The 22,086-nt window shown below is 33.4% G+C and overlaps 1 protein-coding gene across 3 annotated transcripts in view; it reads left to right on the plus strand.

Moving 5' to 3' along the window:
- SCFD1 (sec1 family domain containing 1) overlaps nucleotides 1-22,086 on the plus strand; it is a 102,774-nt gene that overhangs the window by 20,553 nt on the left and 60,135 nt on the right. For all 3 annotated transcript variants that reach the window (XM_046008779.1, XM_046008780.1, XM_046008781.1), the window contains exons 7-14: nucleotides 1,726-1,815; nucleotides 4,213-4,268; nucleotides 5,269-5,354; nucleotides 7,504-7,603; nucleotides 13,869-14,008; nucleotides 17,229-17,319; nucleotides 18,076-18,149; nucleotides 18,859-18,940. In XM_046008779.1, the coding sequence (XP_045864735.1) occupies nucleotides 1,726-1,815; nucleotides 4,213-4,268; nucleotides 5,269-5,354; nucleotides 7,504-7,603; nucleotides 13,869-14,008; nucleotides 17,229-17,319; nucleotides 18,076-18,149; nucleotides 18,859-18,940 (719 nt within the window). The remainder of the gene's footprint in view (nucleotides 1-1,725; nucleotides 1,816-4,212; nucleotides 4,269-5,268; nucleotides 5,355-7,503; nucleotides 7,604-13,868; nucleotides 14,009-17,228; nucleotides 17,320-18,075; nucleotides 18,150-18,858; nucleotides 18,941-22,086) is intronic.

Genomic DNA, 22,086 nt, shown 5'->3' on the forward strand with positions numbered 1-22,086 from the left:
TACCTCTCAACTTAAAGAATCACAAGTCTGAAATTATGAAATTTAAAGTATAGGTTTAATTTATTAATTTTAAAGTATAATTATATGGTTAATTACCCAGATTCTCAGTGTATATAATAATAATAGATTGTTCTCTCTGCACTTTACAGTGTAAGTTCATTTACTCTTCAGAGTAACTTTGTGAAGTAGGTGGTATGATTACTTATATTTTCCAGATGAAGTAACTGAGGCACAGATACTGAGTAACTTGATAAGGAAATCGCAGAAGCAGATTACTGAACCAAGTCACTCACTCCAGAGTCAGTGCTCTTAACCATTACATAATTATATGCCAGATCCTCTCAAATGTTTCAAGTGCTTCAGCTGATAAGCAGATTGGTCCAAACATAATATGTTACTATCTTGGATTTTATTTATTTCCCCTACTTTTCATGCATTGGAAATTTATTTATCTTTTTAAAGGAAGCAGATTTGTCAGGGTACTATCTCAGACAAACCAAGCTGTTAATATAAGGGAGTTGAGGTTATTGATGGACAATTTTCTGACTCGTCGAGTCAGTTCTTATTTAGAGGTGTGAGACCAAGGTGTAGAACCTAAGAGCTGAAGGCTTCCATTTGGATTTTACCTACACCATTGATTGATGGAATGAGCTGAGTATTTCCCTGGTTTGGTGTTCCTTGAATTTACATAATTAACATTGTGTCTTTTGGCCATTTCTGTCTTCTGATTTGAATCTGCAACACCAAGTAGCAGTATATTCCCTCATCCAGATTCTATATTGCGTGGTTGAATTCTTTATTAAGTCCTCTGGATGGTTCATACTTTCTTTAAATACTTTGGTATATACAGTTGGATTCTGCTTTCCTCTCATGATAATCACAAGTTGAATTGAATTTTATATTTGTTTTCATATTCAGGGTGTTGGGAAATTTAAATTATTATACAGATAATATTTTATTCTGGTCATTCTTTCAACAACCATTTATTGGACATCTACTTGTCAGATACTAGGCCTAGGTATTGTGAGAGATGGGAGGAGGAGTAAGGCAAGGTCTTTGTCAAGTATAGTCTTCAGGGAAGTTTTTTTTCCCCCTAAGTGTAGCCCTAAGAATCACCTGAGGTGCCTGCCAAAATTGCAGATTTCGTAGAATTATCCAGAATTATGTATTGAATTGAATCCCTGGGGAAAACAGTTAAGAATCTTGAATATTTAATAGCTTCCAGAGAGAGTTTCATATTTCTAGAGTGATTCATGTAGCCACTTAAGTTTAGAAACCATTTTAGTACAGTGTAATACATCAGAAAAGAAGTTCCTATAACTTACTATAATACAAAAAAAATGATGTGGGACACTGGTCTTGTGATAATTGATTTGCATTGTCCTTTCTGTCAGTAGTTGGGTAATAAGTTCAGTAGTTTCTTGAGGCTATCTAATGTTTGTGAATAAAATTATGGAATAGGATATTTATTTTTTTATTTGCTCTGACAAAAATTTTATATATATTATGTGGCAGATTTTTTTCTTAGTACTAGTCTGATGTTGATTGATACTACTCACTACTATTGATACTGAAGTGCTGTGGGTTTTTTTAAGGTAGTGTCATTTTTAATGGATACTTGTTCACTTCAAAGTGTAACACATGAAAAATTTTACTTGTTTGAGTATTACAAGTGTTATCAAGGCAAAGAAGTTTGGTAACTTTTTCCTCTGTATGTTATTTTAGCTATTAACAGGCCAGATATCACAGACACAGAGATGGAAACTGTTATGGACACTATTGTTGACAGCCTCTTCTGCTTTTTTGTTACACTGGGTAAGTTCAGAATTAATATTCCATTAGGAAAGTTTTAAATACACTTTTAAGTATAGAGATAAATGTGATTATTAAGGCACACTCCCAAGGTTCCAGAAAACACTAAATTTACATATACTATTAATCCACTATACTCAGAATTTTAAACATTTCCTTTGGTACATCGAAATTTACTTACAGCTACTTTGTGTTCAGTATCTAATGTGTGATTTCATGCTTTACTATTACTAATGGATCTGTTTAGAAACCGTCTAACTGCAATTTTAATTCTGCAGACACTGAAAACCCTAGTTGAAATGACCCTTACACTAAATTATTGAAGTTTCTCTTCATTTCACAAATGAAAATTGAGGAAAAGAGAGACACCATGAATAGTTTAGGATATAAACAGAGGTTTGAGGAGAATTTACATGTGAGCTTTGGGGCTCCCTCCTTTCAGGGATTTTTCTCCTTTAATTTCCAGCCCTCAATATCAGTCTGATTCCTCAGCTCGTTATGTCTTCTGTTTCTGTTTTCTGCTTGAACTCTTTTTCCTCTGTGCCTTGCAAGCTGAAAAGTACCCTCAGGAGAAAAGCTGGTTAAAAATGTATCTCCTTTTTCAAATATATCTCTTCCTTCAAGGTTTCTCTCTCTCTCTCTCTCTCTCACTCTCTCACTCACACACTTACACACACACACACCCCCGTACTTACTGCATGCTTTCGAGTACCTTCAAATGAGGTTGTTGTTGTTGCTTTAAACAGAGCACATTAATATACAACTTTTAGTCTTTTTTTTTTTTAAAGACTTTATTTATTTATTTGACAGAGAGAGATCACAAGCAGGCAGAGAGAGACGAGGAAGCAGGCTTCCCGCTGAGCAGAGAGCCGGATGTGGGGCTCAATCCCAGGACCCTGAGATCATGACCTGAGCCGAAGGCAGAGGCTTAACCCACTGAGCCACCCAGGCGCCCCCAACTTTTAGTCTTTAAGTAACCTACTTATTTTGCCATCCTACACACACTCCAAAATTTTACTGAATGCTAGGTTTTTTGTGGACATTAGCTTATTTTTCCATGATGATACATTTTCAGGGTAAAGGTAGATTGAAAAAGAGAAGCATAGAAGACCACTGAAGTGTTAGAGCAACCTTTATTATGTAAAGTATCAGAAAGTGATTTTTTTTTCAGAAGAGTAATTGAAACTACTGCCAATCTGATGTAGAAGGATGTTAACAAAAATGGAAAAAGGCAAATTTAAGAATAGTATGTATAGGGGCACCTGGGTGGCTCAGTGGGTTAAAGCCTCTGCCTTCGGCTCAGGTCATGATCCCAGCGTCCTGGGATCGAGCCCCACATCGGGCTCTCTGCTTGGCAGGGAGCCTGCTTCCTCTTCTCTTTCTCTCTGCCTGCCTGTCTGCCTACTTGTGATCTCTGTCTGTCAAATAAATAAATAAAATCTTTTAAAAAAAAAAAGAATAGTATGTATAATTGTGTAATACCATATTTTTCTTTTTTGTAGTCTTCATTAATGCATTTATTAAGATTACATGTAAAAAATGATCTGAAACCATCCATATCTAATTCTTAATGGAGATTATTTTAGGTGCTGGAATCAAAGGGTTAACTTAATACATTTCTAATATTTGAATCTTACATGACAAGCATGTATAACTTGGAAGAAAACGTTTTTTATAAAATTTGCTAATATTCTATAATTTTACTTTTCTAGTTGAACGTGCTTTGTATAGAATCTAGAATGCAACAGTTTTAGCATATGAAGATTACAGTGTTCTCAGTTTGTTTTCTGAGGTTTTCAGTGCAATTGGGTTTTTTCCTGTTGTTTTAGGATTTCAGCCTTTGATAAAACTTGGAGTAATAAAGAAAGAAATTAAGAGGTCTAATGAGCTGATTCAATAATGAACTGAAGCCACGTTTTAGGAGCTTTTCACATTGAAAGAATTTTTTTTTATCTTTTAAATTGATTTTTTTTTTAAATCCTTCATCGTTAATTTGTTAAATCTTGAATAATAATACCAAACTGCTAAATTAACTTACCTCTTTTCATTCTTTTCCATTAAGTCAAATTAAAGTGATTCCTGTGAGCAAACTCTTTGAAACTGCCTGTAGGGAGTCAAATTCTAACTTAGTTTTAATTCATTGAAAAAAATCTGGTCACACTGATAAGCCAATACCATATGGAAATGGCTTTTTTTTTTTTTTTTGACTCCCTTATATTTTCTTTTTGAATGGAAGTGTCCATTTCTGAAATCTTGCTTTTACTCTTGAGATGATAAATCCTCATGTTTCTAGCCTGAAATTTATACTTCTCTTGTATTTTTGATGGTTTGGTATTTATTTAAGTATCCATTTTAATTATTAACAGCTGAAATCATTGCTAACATCTGTTGTTAAAATAGGTGCTGTTCCTATAATCAGATGTTCAAGAGGAACAGCAGCAGAAATGGTAGCAGTGGTGAGTTCATACAGATATCCATTGATGACAAATAATATTCTATCAGTTATTTTCCATAAGTACCTCAAGTGTTTTTGTTAATATTAAGTATATGATTGCTATGGGTTATATATTAAATACTAAAGCAAATATTTGTATTTTATAACAGTGGGTTTCTACCAAAAATAAAAAAATAGTCATTGTATACTGTTATGTGATGGAGAAAATGATTTACTCTGACATGTTATTCCAGCTCTGTTTCTTTTTTACTAAAATGTATATTTGTCTTTCTGCCTTGTTTCTCCAAGTAGTTTTTACACTTATTTGATCCCCCAGATCATTTTACATTTAACTTCACTTAGGAAATGTTTATTGGCAATCATAACCATTTTTAAAATGCAGTGCATTTGCTATCCCACTATATTGGAGTAAAATATACAGTATAAACTAGGCATTCAAAAATTTGCTTTAAAGATTAAAAAACAAGTAAGGGGCTAGAGACATTATGGAATTACTAAAAGGAAAGGATAAGTGATATGGAAAGATGAAAGATACACTGACGTTTTTGAGTTTTATTAACCACAATGAATCATTGACTAATGGAGGGCTGCTTTCTTTCATATTTTCCATTTCTATTTTGGAGCCTCTTGCAGCCATCACTATATAGAGACATTCCTTGTGAAACAGAATCATGATTGGGTAAGAGGGTGGCTCATTACTGCAAATCAGTCCTGTACCTAAAGTAAAAATAGTCCGTGAAAAGTGATTGTTAGTGAAATCAGGCCCGAGTCACAATAGAAAAGGCATTGGTCTTTTCAAGTCCAAGTTAAGATGTTATTGAATAGTAAAGAAACTGAAATATTTAGATTTTAGAATTGCTATTTTGTAAAGTTCCAAGTTTCTTGGTTATGAAACTAAGAACACATTATGTTCTTAATGTTCATAATAACACATTTTATTATCCTATATAAAATTCTGTGAAATTTTTCTTTAAGAGTTATTATCAAATTTGATTTTTCAGAAACTAGATAAGAAACTTCGAGAAAATCTAAGAGATGCAAGAAACAGTCTTTTTACAGGTGACACACTTGGAGCTGGCCAGTTCAGGTACTATGCTTTATCAGGGTTTTGACTCAGTTTGTTCTTGAAATACAAATGGAATATTTTATTTAATTTACCTTCTGTTAGAAATTTCTGTTTTGGGGGCATCTGCATCATTCAGTCAGTTAGATATCCAGCTCTTGATCTCAGCTCAGGTCTCTACCTCAGGGTTGTCAATTCAAGCCCCATGAAAATTGCTCTGCATTTTTCTCAAATGTAGGAGAGATTTTCCTGTTTTATATGGCTTTGAAGATCAGAAGCCATTTAATTTCAGTTATCATTAGGTCTCTTGGTAATGACAAAAGTAAGTGAAAAACTTGTGATGCTTATGTCTAGTTCTACCTATCAACTAGTTTCTATTTTTACATTGAAATACTTGTTTATTAAAAATAATAGATGATATTCGGATGAAGAAGTAAGGAAACATACAAAAATGGCTGAGAATTATTTCAAGGGGAACAGACAGTATTTTGGAATATTAATCCCTTCCCCCAATTTTAAGTGAATTAATAAATAAAGCCGGTAAAAATAAATTGATACTCAGTATAACTGCCCTCCAAGGATAATAGTTCTATGGTAACTTTCCACAGATTTCATTTCAAGTCAATTTAGATGGCTCCTACTGTCTTTCATACTATTCCTATAATTTGGAGTTAACAGTAACATTATGTTTCAGTTGTTTGTTCCAACTGTCTCAGCCCCCACATTATTTTAAACTCTTCTGTGATTTCATTGCTGGTCTTAAATACTCTGCAGAATGCTTCTCATTAAGGAGAGCAGAAACATCAAATTCTCACCTGATTTTTTTTTTCCCCACAGAACCACCCACTATAGCATCTATTACTTAATAGTACCTTTCTACAGTGTTCTTATAAAAGCCTTAGAAGCTAACATAAAGATGCTATTTTATTTGGATAATTCCTAAAAACTTATTAATGTTATAATATAGTTGTCTTATTTTGAATTTGTTGGGTACATTTCTAAATTAATTATAGGGGTGAGTAACTTTGTTGGACTGTTGTTTTGGACATTTGAATCCAGTTGTAAGTTAATGATCCTCAATAAGAATTTGGTAATGCCTGGAGACATATTTGGTTGTCACAGCTGGGTAGATGCTACTGGAATTTAGTGGGCTGCATTATAGGATGCTGCTAAATGTCCTATAATGCACAGGACAAGCCCCCAAATCTCAGTAGTGCTGAGCCAAGAAACTTCACTATAGGCAATCTTTCCTTGCCTTTCACCTAGCTCTGGAGTAATAAATGAGGTAGCTGGTAAAGGTGCCATTCCTATTTATTTATTGCAGAGTTTTATAATCAGTGCAGTGCGCGTTTATAGTCATTGCAGTGTAATGAGTTACTAAAATGGTCAGAGTTCTCTTGCAGGACAAAATATGAATAGTAAATATAATTACATAACAATATCTTTTGAAAATTGATGTATACCCTTGATACAGTATTGCCAAAGCAGACCTTTACAGCTTTTGGAGATGCATGGCAACCACATGACTTTGTGCCTCTCTTTGCTTTAAGTATAGTCTGTTTCACATCTAAGTTGTAGTAATGCAGTAAACAATATATGAAGTGTTTGGTAAGTGAGTAATTATATAGGTAGGTACCACTGTGACTTAATGTTTTAGTTTTATGTATTATAACGGGATGCTTTGCGAGGGTCTTCTCTAGGGTCTGCTTTTTGAATTTGTGTTTACAGAAAAAGGTGTAATTTATGAAACTGTCAAACATTTCTGTAAATTTATAAGATTCTGCTTTCTCTAATAGTTTCCCCTGGAACTGATAATAGCTATTCCTTTTTTTCGCCAAAAATGTGAAATAAAAATCTAAGTAGAAGCAATTTATTCTTACATTGATAACTATAAAAATTATTCTGTAGAAGTACTTGCATAGATTTTTTTCCTTTTAGACAGTTCCTCAAGACTTATAATCTAGCACTATACACAGACTCTAAGTAGTCCAAACTATTACTTTACTTGACTGACTATACTTAAAAAAATATTTTTAAAGCAGACTGTTAATGGCATGTCAATATTAGCATACTTCCTGTTCATGTCAAAATGATAAAACCAGAAAGCATTAGAAAAATTGAGATGTAGAAACTGTTATCAAGAGTTACATAATTTTTTTAAATATATTTACAGCTTCCAAAGACCTTTATTAGTCCTTGTTGACAGAAACATAGATTTGGCAACTCCTTTACACCATACTTGGACATATCAAGCTTTGGTGCATGATGTACTGGTAAGAGGCTAAATATATCACATTCTACTAAAATGTAGTTATATTCAATGGTCCTTTTAACTTAAAAATAACGTCATGACTACAGAAACACAGATAAGAACGATGGAGCTGAGAATATGAACAAAAAAGTGATGGAATTTGGTATCACTGAGTCTGGATACTGGAGAATAGTGAAGCATTGAAGTGTAAAGTTCTAAACTTAACGATCTTTAAAGTGTAAGATAAATTATTTGTATTGTTGGCAATGATGGGTAGAAATCATATTGGTATTTGTCTTTCTCTGACTTATTTTGCTTAGTTCTATACTCTCTAGATCTATTCATGTTGTTGCAAATGGCAAGATTTCACTCTTTTTTATGCGTAAATAATGTTTCATTATTCAGGCATATATAGTCCAATACACACACACGAATATACATACACCCCACATCTTTATCCATTCATCTTTTTTTTTTTAAGATTTTATTTATTTATTTGACAGAGATCACAAGTAGGCAGAGCAGCAGGCAGAGAGAGGGGGAAGCAGGCTCCCTGCTGTGCAGAGAGCCCGATGCAGGGCACAATCCCAGGACCCTGAGATACCTGAGCTGGAGGTAGCGGCTTAACCCCCTGAGCCACCCAAGCGCCCCCAATCATCTTTTTTTTTTTTTTTTTAAGATTTATTTATTTACTTAAGAGAGATAGTGTGTGTATGTATAGACAGGGAAAGGGGTAAAGGGAGAGAGAATCTCAAGCAGCCTCCACGCTCAGAGGGGAGCCCACTATGGGGCTCGATCCCATGACCCTAAGATCACAGTCTGAACTGAAAGAGTCAGATGCTCAACTGACTGAACCAATAAGGTACCCATATCCATTCCTCTATTGGACAGTTGGGCTGCTTTCTTAATTTTTCTACTGTAAATAATGCTGCAGTAATCACAGGGGTGTACATATCCTTTCAAATTAGTGTTTTCATATTCTTTGGGTAAATACCCTATAGCACAGTTACTGGATCATATGGTAGTTCCTGTTAATTTTAATGCAGTTTCTAGATGTGAAACAGCTATAACTGGGATATCATAAATTGTTATCATGTCATGTTTTGTTGTTGTTAAAACTGCTGCTTTTGAAGTTTCTTTGGAGTTTTTAAAACTCTTAATAATTATACCCTTTACCTCCACAAGATGGAGTAAAAGTTCTAGATAGGAACTGTTAACCTGAAATTGGAGCTTGCTTTTTATATTAAATATCTTTACCTGAAAATCTCGAACGCTGATAGTATTTATATATCAGACTGTGAAAACAACTGAAAATTCATACAACTTCCCTGCATGCCAAAAAGATTCTTGTCATTTAATGTGGGAAATAAACTCTTCTGGTGAAAAACTTCACAGTGCGCCTTTGCTTTTAGTGGGATGTAAGAAGCAAAAGTAATAATTAGAAAGTCATAACTCCTTCTTATTATATCTTGGTTGTGGGGGGGTAGATTCGATTGTTCTTCTGCGGTGAGTAGTTACCATTAGGCAAACCCATGGGCATTATTTCCTGTTGGTATCTTGTTCTTTACTTGGGCTTTGGTTTTTCATATCTTAGGTAAATTTTTACTTAAATCCAAGTTGTTCATGGGAATTTCCTACTAAAGTTGTGTAGACTCTGTGAAGTCCAAGAAAACACCCTTGATTTCATTCATTTATTAAAAAATGATATTGTTTCAGTGTGTTTCCATATTCATTGCTGAATGTATTATTTGCTATTTACTGATCTGTTTTAGGTTGATACTATTTTTTTCCCTTACATCCCAGTTGCTTAGTACATAAGATTCTGAGACATTTGTCCATGTCTGTGATGGAGCATTATACAGATTTTCTTTTTCAATTAAATATTCTAAGTTAGATTTTTCTTTCCTTTTTTTTTTTTTTCTTTTTTTGGTCTTCTGCACATATATTTCTTTTCCTTCTTATCACCTTCTGACCAAAACTCAGGGTTTCTGAATCACTGTTGTCTCAGAGAAATAAAATATGAACTATGGATCTAATTTTGGATTTCTAATGGCCACATTAAAAAGATAAAAAGGAACAAATAAAATTAATTTTAATAATATATTTTATATAATCCCATAAGTCTAAATTACTAGCATTTTAACACATAATCAGTTAAAAACTATTTTATATTCTCTTATTATATATTAAGTCTCAAGATTTTGATATATATTTTATACTTATATCTCAATTCAGGCTAGCCACATTCTGGATTCTCAGTAGCCATGTTGACTGGTATCAACTGTATTGGACAGCGTGTTTCTAAATCACTACAGCTCAAGTTCTTTACTAGTTTAGAGACTAAATAAATTACTTGTAAATTGAGATTATTACATGAACACTGGTAGAAAATATTTGCATACTGTCAGCAATATATCTCTAGAGGCTTCTAGCCCGTGACTCCTAGAGTTATAAGGAATTCTGCCTTAATAGGAATGAACAAGCTTATCAAAGTTCCTGACCTTGCTCATTCTATATAGAATACCTCGGCATCTGAATTAGGATAAATTAGGTAGTGCTGTTCAATATAAAAGAACCCTCGAACCTCAGTGGATTAAAATAACAAATACTTATTTTTGTTCACAGTATTTCTTGTTTCTTGTCCAATGTGGGTGAGCAAGGAGGACCTCTAATATATCATAGTCACTCCCAAATTAAGGTTAATGAGGCCTATCTTAGCACATACTTTCACAATCACTATGTCAAGGGGCAAACAATTGTGGCTTCTGTATAAATCCTGTTTCATTGTTATAAATAAAATTTTAAGACTTTTATTAGGGAATATTTCATATAGAAACACAAAGTTGCAAAATACTGTAATGAACCCCCCATGTGCATCATTTAGTTTCCCAGACAATACGCATCTTATCCTGGGCATTATATGATCTATGCATAAATATTTCAGTGTTTATCTAAAAAAAAAAAATACCATAATTTTATTATCATACCTAACAAAATTAGCAATTATTCTTTGGTAATATCTGCTACTATCTCTGTATTCAGCATTTTCTAATTGTTTCAAAGACACATCTTTATATTTGGTTTGTTCAAATAGGGATCCAGACAGTATCCTTACGTTGCATTGGTTGGTACATATTTAAGTTTCTCAGTTTACAACAATTCCTCTCTTTCTACTCCTTTTTTTATTGCCATTTTTTGGTTGAAGGAATTGGGTTGGTTTTCTAAAGAATTTCGTACATTTATGTGTTTGGTTGATTGTATTCTTGAGGTACACAGTTTGTTGTGGTTCTCTATCCCCAGTATTTTCTATAAACTGATAGATCTAGAGACATGATTAGATTTGGCTCAATTGTTGCCAAAAGAAAAATTACTTTTATTTTACTTTGCTTTTTTTCTCATGTGAATATAATATAAATCTTCGCTCTGCATAAATGAGTATCACCCATATCATCCAAATGTTAGCTCTGTTTGGGTTTACTGGTCTGCTTTAACTTGTAAAAGGAAACTAAGACTGATGAAGATGTATCCATATTTTTCATCTCAATGGGATTTATTTATATCTCATGATTTGGGACACCATTGTCCTGTCTGCTAAGTCAAGAAAGTATGACTATCAGTAGGAAAAGTTAGACTCTATCTGATGTTGAAACTAATTCTGTTGTCTTTTATTTGTGTATAAATGTCCACTTTCTTTAACATGATTAAGTTCAGCTCAGAATGTTCTAATTTCCCAATTTCCAAGACTAGAATTTTCCTTATTTGCCTGGCAGTTGTGCAAACAGTGGAAGTTTCTTGCTGCTATTACATTGTTTCTCAAAATTCTTACCATTTTTTATTTCTTTCTCGTTTTGTGTTTTAAGTATTCCATCAGTACTTCAGTAATAGTATGTGCTCTTCTTTTTCTTTTTTTTTTAAGATTTTATTTGTTTGAGAGAGAGAGCGCACAAGCAGGGGGAGCATCAAACAGAGGGAGAGGGAGAAACAGACTCCCCGCTGGGCAGGGAGCCCAATGCAGGGCTCAGTCGCAGAACCCTGGGATCATGAGCTGAGCTGAAGGCAGATGCTTAACTGATTGAGCCACCCAGGCACCCCGTGTGCTCTTATTTTTCAACCAGTAGTTCTGTTAACAAGTTACTTTATTTTGAATGAGCTGTCTCATCACTATGGAAAGTACTTTGTTAGAAATTCTAGTTAATAAGGCATAACTATTTAACTATTGGTATCTATTGTTAATTTTTAAAGCAAGAGTTCTTCTCAGATTTAGCTGTTACTATCTGTTTACTGTGTTTTATTCCTATTTGGATGGTTAGTTACATAAACTATTTTTAAAGTATGAGGATGCAAGAGCAATTGAACTTACTGATGTATTTATCCTATGAGGATGTGAAGAGTCTATAGGAAAGATACGGTATTAGCAGGCCAAAATACAGCACTGTATACTCTTTGTCAATAGACTTACTAATCAGCTATGGCAATTGGACATCTGTATATTTTGCACTCTTGTTTTTTGTGTCATAGGAAAAATTAACAAGCAAATAAATTACTGTTTAAAGGACTTGAGAAAGTTGCAGGATATGGTCTAATGGTTTAGAGTCAGTATTGTTGACCTAGTTTTATCAAGAGATCAAATTATATTCAGTACATTTAATCTGCTAAGACCTAGAAGTTTAATTATTAATTAACATATCTTAGAACAGAGATGATAGTAATATTGCCATGCTAGATAACTTCTCCATATAATTTATTTTTTGTTCATCATTCACTCACTTCTTGATAGCCATATTTTGTCTTTATTAATTTTTTAAAGATTTATTAATTTAGAGAGAGAGTGTACAAGTGGGGAGAATGGTGCAGAGGGAGAGAATCTTTGAGTGGACTCCCCACTGAGCTCAGAGCCCAATGCTGTGATCGATTCCAGGACCATGAGATCGTGACCTGAGCCAAAACCGCAAGTCAGACCCTTAACTGACTGAGCCATCCAGGCATCCGATAGCCATATTTTGTCTTTAGCTTACTATTCTTCAGAGTAGAGTTGAACCATAAAATATTGCTATTACATGAAGGAGCCTCCAGGTCTAAGGCAGGAAGGATGGGGAAAATATAAAATATTTTTATTTTGGTTTTTGTGTGTTCATTTTTCTGAAAAAGAACAAAAATCAAGCCTCATTTCAGTCAAATTAGTTCTAGGCAGAAAAATTTATAATTACATAGTGGTATCTAGCTCCTAGAATTTATGTAAAAGGAAGTGCTTTTATTATTGTAGCTTCTGTTGTAGTTATTTTTTAAAAATATATCAATTAACAGATCAGAACATTAAGACTCTAAGAGTTTAAAAATTATATTTAAGGGGCAGCTGGATGGTTCAGTCAGTTAAGTGTCTGATTCTTGATATCCTCTCAGGTCATGATCTCAGGTTGTAACATTGAGCCCTGCATTGGGCTCCACACTGGACATGGAGCCTGCTTAAGATTCTCCCTCTGCCCCTCCTTCCCTTCTTCACCGTCTCTCCCTATTTCTTTTTTTCTCTCTGTCCCCCTTTCAAAAGAAATTAAATATTTATTTAAGATTATATTTGTTACTGGAAACAAGTAAACATCAAAGACTTGGGTAAATAAGTAGGTATGTCTAAATGTTGGACTACTACATAACCATGATAAAGATGAGGTAGATGTGGGGCGCCTGGGTGGCTCAGTGGATTGGGCCGCTGCCTTCGGCTCAGGTCATGGTCTCGGGGTCCTGGGATCGAGCCCCGCATCGGGCTCTCTGCTCCACGGGGAGCCTGCTTCCTCCTCTCTCTCTGCCTGCCTCTCTGCCTACTTGTGATCTCTCTCTGTCAAATAAATAAATAAAATCTTTAAAAAAAAAAAAAAAAAAGATGAGGTAGATGTATACATATACGTAGAGAAAGAACTCCAAAATACATCCTACGTGAGAAAAGTAAGGTACAAAAAAATGTATAATGTAATGCAGTTCTTTAAAATTAAAAGGATATGTGTATGCTGGCATATGCAAAAATATTTTTCTAGAAGGATACACAAGAGCCTTAACATGATTTTTATGTATTTTTTGAAGTTTTAATCATTTGCATCTACTACTTTAACTAAAATACATAAATATTAAAGGTACCTTTGTGTAACGAAACGTTGGAAGGAGGTCTTTAAATTTCAAATGTGTATTTTGTCCTTAGAATTATTAGAAAAGGCAGTAAAAATCTGTGTTATTTTCCTTGTTGTAGGAAATGTTATGGTTCTTGAACTGTTACTTAAGAAAGGTTTACTTTTTCCTAGGATTTCCACTTAAACAGAGTTAATTTGGAAGAATCTTCAGGAGTAGAAAATTCTCCAGCTGGTGCTAGACCAAAGAGAAAAAGCAAGAAGTCTTATGATTTAACTCCAGTTGATAAATTTTGGCAGAAACATAAGGGAAGGTAAGAAAAACATCAGTAAGTTAAAGATTCACCCCTTTACAGGGAAATGAAGATGTCATCTGACTTAATGAATTTGATGAAAAAAATCGAAAAGATGATTGTGGTTCTTCTACACAATGAGTAGAAGCTATAATTACATAGTCTATAGGGATGTATCTATTTCTTCTCAGTTCCTAGGTTGTTGTTGTTCTTGTTGGTTGTTTTTCAATAAGCTCATACCATATGATTTTGTAGGTTTTACAGATAGTCTTTCTAAATTTTGTTGCTGTCCCCACTGACCTTCTGCAAGATCATTTCTGCCTTTCTTTAAAATAGGTTTTAGTGATAAACGTCAAAGTGTAATCTTCCTTCTTTGTTCCATGTTTGCCTTTATACAAACACAGTTTTAAATCTCCGTGGAGAAAGAATACCTAAACCTGAAAAACATTTATTTAAAGCACATTAGAAATAATAATGAGTTGTGTGATTTCTTATAAGCAGATATATAGATCCCATGTATTGCTATATGCCCTTAAAATTTAGGGTATTTTATGAGCTCAGTAATTGTTAAAATAGTTATCTAGTGGTCATCATGGTTAGAGAAATCATTCTACCCCCCCCCCAAAAAAAGCATTCCTCTGAGAGAAAAATGCTGCTTATCAACAATTATGGAATAAAATGTTATTTTTTATTATTATTTTCAGTATTTAAAGTGTTACTATAACTATATATGTGACCAAGTCCTTGATATGGCTGTTTTGTTTTTTTTTTACCTCATTTATGTTAATAGAGAAGTAAGATAGAGACTTGATTCAACCACCTAGGTTTTTTGTGTGTTTTATCTTTTTATTTATAACTTTTTTTTTTTAACATTGCGAAGTCACATTGCTTATAACAAGGAATTTTATTTTCTCTGCAGAGAAAAGTCATTGTTTTTCTCTTTCTGACTGGCAATTTGGGTGCTGTTACAATTTATTCTAAATAATTTTCTTCTCTTTGGAATTCCATAGTCTGTGATTTTTGCCATAATGGCAAAGTACAAAAAATTACATTTACATTATTTCTAAAAAAGGCACAGGATATTTTAAAATTAATTTTAAGATTTATATTTTCTGGTAGAAAAGACCTTAAGAAAAAAATCTCATTCAAATATGGAAGATTTGAATATTTCTTTTATGTATTTAGGAACAATCTTAGAAGTCAGTTGAATAGTAAGAGTTTTAATTTTTGTTTGTAAATAAGAATAGCTCTGAATAACTCTCACTCTGAATGTCATACTACAATATTCTAGAAATACAGTAATGTGGGCACAAAGACACTGGCAGTTAGTGTAGAGTAAAACAAGTAATTTAAATCTCTCTGAGCTTCAATATCTATCAGTAAAATGTAGGTATGATTATTCCACCTGTTGCCCTATTTCAGAAGGTTGTTATGAAGATGAAGTGAAATAAAGAAGTAACTTGCCCAGAGTCATTCAGTTATCAGAGATAAAAGCAAGAATAAAGCCCAGTTCTGGAAGATCCCAAAAGGCGTGGTCCTAATTATTAATAGCATGTACCTCAGCAAGACTATGGTTAGATTATGTGAAAGAATAGAGAGATAGCCTTAGCACTTTGTGTTTGGCGTACAGTAAACCTTCCGTAAATGTTAGCTGTTATGGATGTCTTTTAGCCCTAAGATCTGAAGATACTGGAGATTTTAGGATCTTCTAGTTCAACCAGCACATTTTAATATGCTCAGTGCTATGTTCTGCCAGCATACAGTCTTTTTTTGTAAGAGACAAGAATGTATTTAATCGAGGTACATAAAAAGAGAAAGCACTAAGTCACTTTATTAACCCATTAATACAAAGTTGTTGTTTTTTTTCCATTTTATTTATTTTTTCAGCGTAACAGTATTCATTCTTTTTGCACAACACCCAGTGCTCCATGCAAAACGTGCCCTCCCCATTACCCACCACCTGTTCCCCCAACCTCCCACCCCTGACCCTTCAAAACCCTCAGGTTGTTTTCCAGAGTCCATAGTCTCTTATGGTTCGCCTCCCCTTCCAAATTTTTTTTTTTTTTTTAATAAACATATAATGTATTTTTATCCCCAGGGGTACAGGTCTGTGAATCGCCAGGTTTACACACTTCACAGCACTCACGATAGCACATACCCTCCCCAATGTCCATAGCCCCCTCCCCCTCTCCCAATCCCACCTCCCCCCAGCAACCCCCAGTTTGTTTTGTGAGATTAAGAGTCATTTATGGTTTGTCTCCCTCCCAATCCCATCTTGTTTCATTTAGCATACAGTCTTTTGAAGCTGAGTTTAGGGCCTGTGATTGTCATGCAAAACTGGACCATGGTCTTCAAAATCCTCTCAGGGTCTTCTGTCATTTCTCTGAATGAAATGTGCTGATCATTAATGAAGTGTTAAAACGTTTTTGTTTCATTGCTGCACAGACATGACCTTTTCTTTCTTAAAGAAAGAAAAGCTTCTGGCCACTTCTAAAGCTGTAAATGAAAAATACTTAAGTTACGAACTGTTTTATGGTCAACATACATTTACTTAGAATTATTCAAGATTAGTGCCATATGAAATTTTTTCTATCAAAGCTTCTCAATGATTGCAGATCACTTGTGTCTGAAGTCTATAGAAATTACTGCTAAAACACACTTACCTGGATGAAGACGTCAGGCATTAGACCAAAAAAAAAACTGTGACCTATGTTCTGTTTTTACTAGCAGTGTTCTCAGATATTAAGCTTAAAGAATTAAAAGATTTTTTTCACAATTATTTGCATGAAAATTTTTTTTGCATGCTATCTTTGTAATTATATGAACCCTGTGACACTCTGTGTTAATTTGGATGATAATATTTAATTGATGTTTCATATACCATGCCTTCTCTTCTTTGTTTTTCAGTCACTTAAATATTTTACTTATTTTTTTCTAATAGTGTATAGGTGAAAAAAATGTGATATAGTTAATGAAAATAATAGAAATAAATTTAAATTTGCTTAGGTGTATAAGAATTATGATAGGCATTTTAAAGAAATAGTATTAATAATCTAAATAGATATCCACGGAGATATGTGGTTATATTTATGCTAAATTTGTGCTGTATCATATGTTAAATATATTCAAATAGGTACATTTAAAATCAAAATAAATCCTCATTGAATATATTTCAGGAATCACACAAAAATCAGCATTTTAATGTCATGCTCATAGTTCCTCTTGCTCAATACCGTTTCAGTCCATTCCCAGAAGTTGCAGAATCAGTTCAGCAAGAACTAGAATCTTACAGAGCACAGGAAGATGAGGTTAAACGACTTAAAAGCATCATGGTAAGATTCCTTTTGCTTTCTTAGAATTACAGAAAAGCAGGACATCTGGAGAGAGAAAGTGATTAACTTTTTTTTCTCATGAAAATTTGAAATGATTCATTGTTTTTAATAAGAAAAGTATTAACTTACAGAAAAGATCTTTGTCAAAAAGAAACCTGAATAATGAGAAGAGCAAAATGTTTTAAAAGAACAGTCTGGGGCACCTGGTGGCTCAGTTGGTTAAGTGGCTGCCTTCAGCCCAGGTCATGATCCTAGAGTCCGGGGATCAAGTCCCACATTGGTTTCCCTGCTCAGCAAGGATTCTGCTTCTCCCACTGACCTCTCTCCTCTCGTGATCTCTCTCTCTCAAATAAAATCTTTAAAAAATAAATAAGTAAATAAAAATAAAAGAATAGTCTGAATTTATGATCTGAAAAAATATATAATGTGGCTTTATTTTAGGGGTATATTTTCCAGTGCTGCTTGCTCTACTACACTTTGAACTGACCTTAGAGTTCAGCTCTGCTATATATTACTACATGACCTGTGGCAAGTCTCTGGCCCTATTTCTTTACCTGAAAATACCCACTGGTCCTTAATCATCCAACTAATTAGACTGGTGGTGACCAGAACTTTTCTGGAATTGTCAACAATGGATATGCTTGTTCCTTAGAGGCGAAGAATTGTTACTCTGGGTGACCTTAAACCTTAGTGTTTATCACTGACCTTAGGAATATATTGGTTTATATGCTTCTGAGATCTTTTTTTCCTCCTCAGGGACTGGAAGGGGAAGACGAAGGAGCCATAAGTATGCTTTCTGACAATACTGCTAAGCTTACATCAGCTGTTAGGTAAGTAAACAATATTTGCTCTTTAAGTCTACAGAAAGACTTATTTTGCTCTTAAGTCTACAGAAAGATTTATTTTGAATGTTAAAAATTTGGCTAATTTTAATAATAAGAAATAGTAGGTAATAGCATAGACCCTTAAAAAACTAAACTGTGTTTTTAACATGTTCAAACTGATTTAAATTCCGTGTTTCATATAGCAGATCATTTGCCTCTTTCTCTAGTTAGAATTATAAAATGGGGATATTTTTACCAAGAAGATATTAGTGGTGATAAAATAAGTTATTATTAATTTTATCATTGCTGCTATTATTTTATTAACTAAAGGTTAAGTACAATTTCTTTCTGATATGAAATGCCATCAAGAAGAGAGGAAATGTGTTTTACATTTATAGTTAAAATCATATTTTCATTAATCTGATTATATTCTAAACCTCAGATTTTGGAATCAGAAAGTGAAATGGTGAAATAGTAATATTTAATAGACAGATTACTTTAAACCAAGAAGCATTTTACCTATATTAAAGTAGTGAATACTGTATATGGTAAAGCTTAGAGATTAAATTTGGTCAACAGTTAAACTTGTCATCTTGTCACTTTTTTGCTGTTCTAAGTTTCCTCAGGGGAAACACCCAGGTGTGTGTTTTATTAAGGTCTGTGTCATTTTCTTAGAAAATTTAATGGTTAATTTTCAATTTTTTGATACTTGTAGTTCTTTGCCAGAACTCCTTGAAAAAAAAAGACTTATTGATCTCCATACAAATGTTGCCACCGCTGTTTTAGAACATATAAAGGTAAATTTAACTTTTCCCCCCAACACAGTATTTATATATTCTGTTTATGTAGGGTTTTAAATGATTTCATATTCATTATCCCATTGAGGCCTCACTATAACATTATGAGATATCATTACCAAGGGCAACATCATTACCTTCATTTTTTGCAAATGAGGAAGCTTAAGAATCCAGAAAGAATAGTGATTTGGCAGGGTCACATGTTCAGTAAATAGAAGTTAGAATCTGTGATGTTTCTATTACGTTGCCTCAATATTTCCTAAATACTATCTCTCCACTTATTACTCTTAACAGTAGACTTGTGTCTAACCATCAGTAATACAGATTTAGACACCCTTTTTACTATAGTACTATCTAAAATGTCCATTAACTTTTAGTTTTAGATGAGTCTTTCACCATTAAAGCTGCTGTCCCTTGTTCTGTTTTTTTTTGAAAAAAGTAGATTATATTTTCTATATGTTGTTATCATAGCTCTTTTATCTCCTTACTTTGTTCATGATTATCCCCTATCAGCCTGACTTAATCAGTCCCTCAGTATTCTCCTGTCACTTAGTCTCTGGGTGTGGAGCTGAATTTCAATGACAGATTGACCATATGTTAGGACATGATTATTATGGACCCCTGCTTTCCATGTGATACATTACATTTGAAAAAGCATGTAAAAAAGCTAAATATGCTTGTTGCTTATCAAGGATGTTGATAACACCTTGAATTATGGAAAGGGGACTTAAACATTTTCCTTTTTTAATGATCTAAAAAGTTATAGAGAATAGGATGGAGCTAGCACAGATCGATAATGGACATTGTGCAACATGGAAGTTAAACATGTGTAATTTCTTTTGTTCCACATCTCAGTATTGATATTTGCTATTTTCATGTACCTACAGGAATAGAAATAGGATAATTGTGCTGTCTATAGATGACTCTATTGATGATATTTTCCCTTTCATATGTACCATCTTTGTTAAATGGGAAAAGGTTACTCAGATCTGTAAATACCTGAGGTCATTATGCAGCAGAGAGCTATATTGAGAATTTCCTTCAGTAGGAAAGAAAAGCTTTGCTTACAAGGTGAAGAATGAATCTAATATAAAACGTTCTAAAAAATGTATTGTTTCAAAACAAAATACAAGTCTAGTTTACATCTGTTAAATTGTAATTAAATTCTAGGGGTCTTATGCTCCATTAAACAAACATTTTTAGAGTATTTACTGTGTGCTGGGCAGGGTGCTAGGAGCTACATGCAAGTAAATAGACAAGTAAAAACAAATTCTAGGAAGTTCTGACAGTTGTTAATAATCCTATATAGGCTTTAAGATTTAAGTAGTTCTTTGGATTTTCTTTGACTTAGGGGTTTTTTTTTCCATTTTTTTCATAGTAAAGTTTATTGATCCTTAACATTTTATTTTCTGGTCTCAGGTCTCATAGCTGTAAAACCAGGAAAATGCCAAGCTCAGCTCCTACCATCAAACCTGATTTGTGTAACTCAATGTAATTCATTATTGTACCTATGGAAAGCACTCAGTTTCATATTATTCAGAAAACTTCATAAATATTATACTGCTACAAATTTATATGAATATACTCCGGGTCAGAGACTAGAGCTTATGGTTTGAGAAAATTCTAGCTAAATTAATTGACTTATTAAGTCATGTTTTTTGAATAACTGTGTGTTGTGGTAGGCCCTAGAAGTTCTTTGATAAATAAGACAAGGTCTCTAATCTCTTGGAGTTAATACTGTAATAACAAAACAAAGTACCCAAATTAGAAAACAAGATAACTTCAGTCATTTAGGTGATATAAAAATAAGGTGATAGGAGATGATAGAGAACAGCTGAGAGGCTGCTCTAAGTGGTTAGGAGTAAGTCGTTAGGGAAATCACCTTTGATGTGATGTCTGAGTTAGATACTTGAATCACATGGAACCACTTATTAAAAATCTCAGGGCCAACCGTTCCAGTCAGACAAAAAAGGGCGAAAGCCTTAAAACAGGGAATGAGTTTGGTGTGTTTAAGAATATAAAAGAAGACTAATAGTGCTTATGGTGAGGAGGGGAAAAGTGATAAACTATGGTATCAAGAGAAATAGCAATTTAAGTGGGATGGGAAGTTATTGGAGATTAATGACAGATCTATGTTTCAAATGGAGAACTGAAGAATATGAGTGATGGGTGAGTTTTGGAAATAAGCGTGGAATTGAAAGACAGCTTTTACTGCTGTCTAAATGAAAAATAGTGTTTTATAGGGTAGAATTTACTATAAATTCTTAATGATGTTTGTAATTTTACACTGATGATTTTATGTGAGTTTTTCAAAATCACTTTGTGCTAATAGAGGCTGTGTGTCTGACATTAACATGCTGCCATGCATGATCTACATAATTCTGCTTTAAGACCTGGTATTTTGGCTCTCTTTATAAGACAAGTTCAAACTAATTTGTCATTCAGTGTGTTAAGTGGTTTTACATAAAAGCCACACATTTTGGGATGATTGTTTTATTGTAACTCAAGGAAGACACCCTTTTTAATAGGGTCTGATTTAAAGAAACCATACTATAAAGGACATTCACTTGCAGAGGGAAAATGATGCCCTCTCTAGGATACACTGTTCCCTTTGGGTCATTCTAAGAAACCCAGTCAACAACGAAATGTCTTTAAATATCATTGGTAAAGGAGCATATTTACCTTAAATATTTACATAGCAATTACAGTTGTATTTAATAAACTGCATACTCTAAGAAATATTCTGATATATGTTTTCTGTGAAGAGTCCTTGTAATGTTGACCCTCTCTTTTAAGTTATTCTTCTTTCTTGTCAAAATTAGCATATGAATTCTGCTATTCCCATTATTTCTCATTACTCCTGGTTATAAAATTTCTTCTTAAAGTCTTCCATAATTATTAAATTTCCAACCTTGTAATACTTTTTAAGTGGCATGTTTATTTGTACCATTACTATTCTACACCATGTTCCTCTGGCTATAATGTTAATATTAAGTAAGTTGGCTATAATGTTAATATTAAGTAAGTGTTTTTCTCCATGATCTCTTCACTTTTCACCAGAGTTTATTGACTGTTTGAGCTTAGCTTCTTTGTAAACTTTTATTCATGTAAGTGGTAAATATTTTTTTATTACCATTAAGAAGAAT

Source organism: Meles meles, chromosome 6, assembly GCF_922984935.1.
Source record: "Meles meles chromosome 6, mMelMel3.1 paternal haplotype, whole genome shotgun sequence".
NCBI classification, from domain to species: Eukaryota; Metazoa; Chordata; class Mammalia; order Carnivora; family Mustelidae; genus Meles; species Meles meles.